The sequence below is a fragment of the Platalea leucorodia genome (assembly GCF_965183815.1).
Source record: "Platalea leucorodia genome assembly, chromosome: 3".
NCBI lineage: Eukaryota > Metazoa > Chordata > Aves > Pelecaniformes > Threskiornithidae > Platalea > Platalea leucorodia.
The window spans coordinates 128,015,743-128,020,069 of NC_138825.1; the positions used below are offsets into that span (position 1 = coordinate 128,015,743).

Below are 4,327 nucleotides of genomic sequence, written 5' to 3' on the forward strand. Positions count from 1 at the left end.
ACCCATGGGGAGGCTGAACCTCCCCCAGCTGGCTCACGAAGGCTTCATCCATGTCCTCCTCTTGATAGGGGGTATGAAACGTGTCCCGCCGCAGTGTCCCCCTCCCTGCTCTCTGCTCCAGTCCTGACCCACCAGTGCTCAGCAGCCCCGAGTGTCCCACAGAGGAGCCCCCCCCCAGTGCTCCTGTGTCCGTGCCCCCCAGCCCCACGAGCCGTCCCGCCCTGTTGCAGTGCTCTGGCTGCAGGTCTGGGGGCCTGCCATACACAGAGCTCTGCTGCCCCGCTCACGTCCCAGCTGCCCGCATGCGGGTGCAGCACCTCTTTGCCCTGCTCGCTGGTGGCGAGGGGCCCGCTGCGCCCATCGCTCGGTGTCCTTTGCTTCCCACCACACCCAGGGCTGCCTGGGAGCTCCTTCCCCCGGGACCCCACGGTCCGTCCTCCCCCCAGGGACACGCAGCCCCGTCCCCAGGCCCGGTGCTGCCCGCCCGGCCCCGTTCCCGGTGAGCCCGGCCTCGGCCGCCCCCGCCCCGCACTCGCTCACGCCTCGGGTTTCCACCACGTTTTATTACAAAATCGGTGCGGGCCCGTCCCGGGGCCCTGCCGGGGCCGGTACCGCGCCCGCTCGCCCCAGCGCCGAGGACGAGGCGCGGCCTGGGGCCGGGGCCGGGGCCGGTGTCTGCCGGTGCCCGCGGCGCGGAGGCGGAGGCGGAGGCCGGACCTGGGCGCAGCCCCGGTGGGGCCCGGGACGGCGCTCAGCGCCCCACGGCGTCGAGGATGAGGCGGTTGCTGTCGGCGCGGGCGCGCTGGCTCTGGGCGCGGGCGAGCAGCAGGAGGTGCCGCAGGAGGTGGAAGGTGAGGTCGATGGAGAGCGGCGGCTCCTCCCGCCGCGCCCGCCACGGCTCCGGGGGCGGCGGCGCCAGCGGCGGCCAGAGCGGGCGGCCCCGCGCCTCGGCCCCGGCCGCGGCCGCCGGGACGGAGCCGTCGGGGCGGGCGGCGGCGGGCTGCGGGCGGGCGAGTAGCAGCAGGAGGGTGAGCAGCGCCCGCCGCATCCTCGGCTCCGTCCGCACCTGCGGGGCCGGGGGCTCAGCGCAACCGGGAGAGACCGGGGCGGCGCCAGGGACCGGGGGACCCGAGGGGAACCGCGCACCCGGCGGCGGGAGCGGAGCCGGCAGCGCGGGCACGGGGCCGCCCCGGGAGCGGTGCCCCCTCCCCGGCCGCCCGCCCCGTCCCGTACGCGCCCTCCCCGGCCCCCGCCCCGGCGCTGCCCCCGGCCCCAGCGCCCCGTACCCCCGCCCCGTACCCGGTGGCTGTCCCCTGTCCCCTGCCGGTGCTCTGGCGGTGGAGCGGAGCGCGATCGGTCCCGCGGGGGCTGAGCCGGCGGCGCGGCCGGTGGTTATATGGCCCCGGGAGCCCGGGCTGACGTCAGCGCCGGGCACGCACCGGCCGGCGGGGGGCGGGGGCGGGGGGGGCACCGGGGCGGCGGCGGGGAGCGGGGCGGCGGGGCTGCGGAGTGAGCGCTGGGACGGCGGGGCGGCGGGACGGCGGGGAGCGGGGCGGCGGGGCTGCGGGGCGGCGGGGCTGCGGGGCGGCGGGGCGGGCCCTGCTCTCCCCGGTCTCGGGGACCGCGGCCCCCGTTCCGTTCCGGCGCCCACCCGGAGGGGCGCGGCGGGGCCCTGGGCCGGGAGCCGCCGGGCGTGCTGCCTCCCGGCCCCGGGTCCCGGCCCCGGCTCGCCCCGCTCCCCCTCCCGGCGCTGCCCGCGCCCCTCCCGCCCCGGCCCCGTTCCCCGGCGGCGCCGCTGTCCGCGGTGCTGAAGGGCCGGGCACCGGGGCCGGGCGGGCCGGGTGCCGCCGCGGCGGGCAGGGCCCCGGGGCCGGCCCGACCCCCGTGCGCCGCTGAGCCGCGCCGGGCCGGCGGAGGGGGCCGAGCCGCGGCTGCTCGGCGTGGGACCCGCGGGTGGGCAGCGCCGGGCAGCGCCGTCCCGGGCGGGCACCGGGCGCGGCGGCGGGGCCGCCTCCGGGCGGGGGGGACCCGGCCACCGGCACAGGGCGGGCACGGGTGGGGCACGCAGGACCCGGCTGCGTGGGGCCTGGAGGCACCGTGCCCCGCGCAGAGCTCGCGGGGCCGGGGTCAGACCGCCGCGCGCGCTGCAGACAGCCCTGAGCGGCAGCGAGGCACCAGCAGCCAAATTCTGTGACTCATAGAGCGAAGGCACCGGAGCCGACGGCGCTGTGCTGCATGCAGGATGTTCCAGCGCGGGGCACCGGCCGCCGCTGCCAAGAGGTGAGGTAGCTGCTGGTGCACCACACTGCTGCCTCCAGACCCCCGGCAGCGCTGCGGCCCTGCCTGGCAGCCCTGTGCCTCTGCCTCCAGGTGGAGGGGAACCGAGTTGACACCCAGTGCCGATGCTGGCGCTGGTGCCAAGATGGGCCCAGAGCGGGCTCTTTCCATGGTGCCGGTGTTGGGCAGAGCCTGGGGACAGAGGCTCAACATGGCCCCTCGCACAGCGCATCCCATGCCGGGCTGCACAGGGGTGGTGGGGGCACAGCCCTGCCGGCAGTGAGGCAGCACACGGTGCCATGCCCCCGTGACGTGGATCCAGCGTGAAGGCTGGCACCCAGCACCCCCTCCCTGCAGCTCTAGGGCAGAGCCCTCAGCAGGGGCTGGGCTCAACCCCCCAGCCCTGGCAGCCCCCACGCCGTGGGGCTGGCTGCTCCAGGGATGAGCACCCAGCTCGTGCCACGCTCGCAGCTCACTCACCCCCGACACACCAGGGTCTTCTGCGCTCCTGCACGCAGCTGTGAGAGGCTCAGCATGCCGGGGCTGCAGACTCCTGCCATCCGCAGCCTCTGACAAGCACCCCCAAACCCGTGGGCTGGGGAGCGCTGGGCCGAGCCCCACAGCCCCACGTGGTGCCTGAGGCCGGGCTGGGCCCAGCCTCCTGAAGCGCCGGTGCCGTCCACGCACGGCCCCATCCCACAGCCCCATCGCACGGCCCCAGCCCTGCAGCGAGCGCTGCTCTGTGGTGCTGTCGGGCGGCTGCGGCTGTGGCTGCGGCCCCTTCCCATCCCTCAGGCGCCGAGGGCTGGGCAGTCGGGCGGGCTCTGCAGCTCCATCCCCGTCAGGGTGCACCGCGGTCCTGCGCAGGTTTCATGCAGCAGCCCGTCCTTGGGGTTGCACCCGTTTGCCTAGAACTGCACCCGTACCCAGGGCCAGAGCAGGGTACGAGCCAGCAGGGCCTGGCTGGTAGGAGCCAGCGTCAGGGCGGGTGTGCGAGGGCAGCATGGAGCAGGCTCCCTGCGGCTGGGAGGATGAAGGACGGTGCATCCCTCTCAGTGAGTGCCACGACGGCGGTGCATCCCTCTCAGTGAGTGCCACGACGGCGGTGCATCCCTCTCAGTGAGTGCCACGACGGCGGCTGGTCGGCAGAGCCCAGCCTGGTGCTGGCAGCACATGGGGACGGCGCCGTCCAGCTGCTCAGGGCTGCAGCAGCGCAGCCGAGGGGGCCGGGGCTCGGGTCCCTGGGTGGGATTAACCACCGTGGTCCCACCAGCTCTGCTCTGGAGACCCCGGTCAGGAGACGCTGGGCAGGGCACTGTGTGAGGCAGGTCGTGTCTGCTCACTGCCTGTGTAGGACGAGCCTAGATGCAGGTCTCCACGAGGCAGCAATGCAGGCAGGCAGCAGCATTGTGGGACTCCTTGCAGGCAGGACAGACAGGCTCGTCTCGGACAAGGCAGAGGTATATGTGGCCCTGGCACAGCCCCAGCCCCAGCCCTCACACAGACCCTGCCTCCAATCTTGCCTTTGCTGCACAGCCCTGCATCAAGCATGCCGTGAGCTCCGCGAGGATCCTGCACCCCGTGCCTGTGTCCCCTGGGTGCAGCTCGCCCTGTCCCACTGCTCCGCTGCAGCGGAGGCACCATCACACCCCACAAAACAGCCACAGTGCGACTTGGTGACCCCCTAAGTCACCATCCTCTCTGCCAGACCCCCCTCCCCTCACCGAGGCAGCCAGGGTAGCCCACCCCCAGCCACCCGAGCTGCTCAGCACCGCGGAGCCCCAGCCCCGCGCGCAACGCCAGCACCACGGCCGCACACTCACTTCCCTCGCTCTGCCCCTGCCCCAAGGCCCTGCTCGCCTGCCTGTCAGCGGGGAGAGCAGCTCTGGGCCCCAGCCCACTGTGGGGACAGGAGGGCTGCCAGCAGCTCTGCGAGCACAGGAACGATCGGCCTGAAACTGCTTCTGCACAGCCCCCAGTGTGGGACAGAGCGCCGCGAACTCAAGCGTCACGAGAATCGAGAGGGAAAAACGCCGTTTATTGGGTGCTC

At 74.8% G+C, this 4,327-nt stretch overlaps 1 protein-coding gene across 1 annotated transcript; it reads right to left on the minus strand.

The window, feature by feature from the left end:
• Window positions 1-751: 751 nt before the first annotated feature.
• Window positions 752-1,048, minus strand: UCN (urocortin; the record flags this gene model as incomplete). The annotated part of the gene is made up of 1 exon (XM_082305179.1): window positions 752-1,048. The coding sequence occupies one exon, from the start codon at window positions 1,046-1,048 to the stop codon at window positions 752-754; it is 297 nt and encodes a 98-aa protein (XP_082161305.1).
• Between the last annotated feature and the right edge of the window lie 3,279 nt (window positions 1,049-4,327).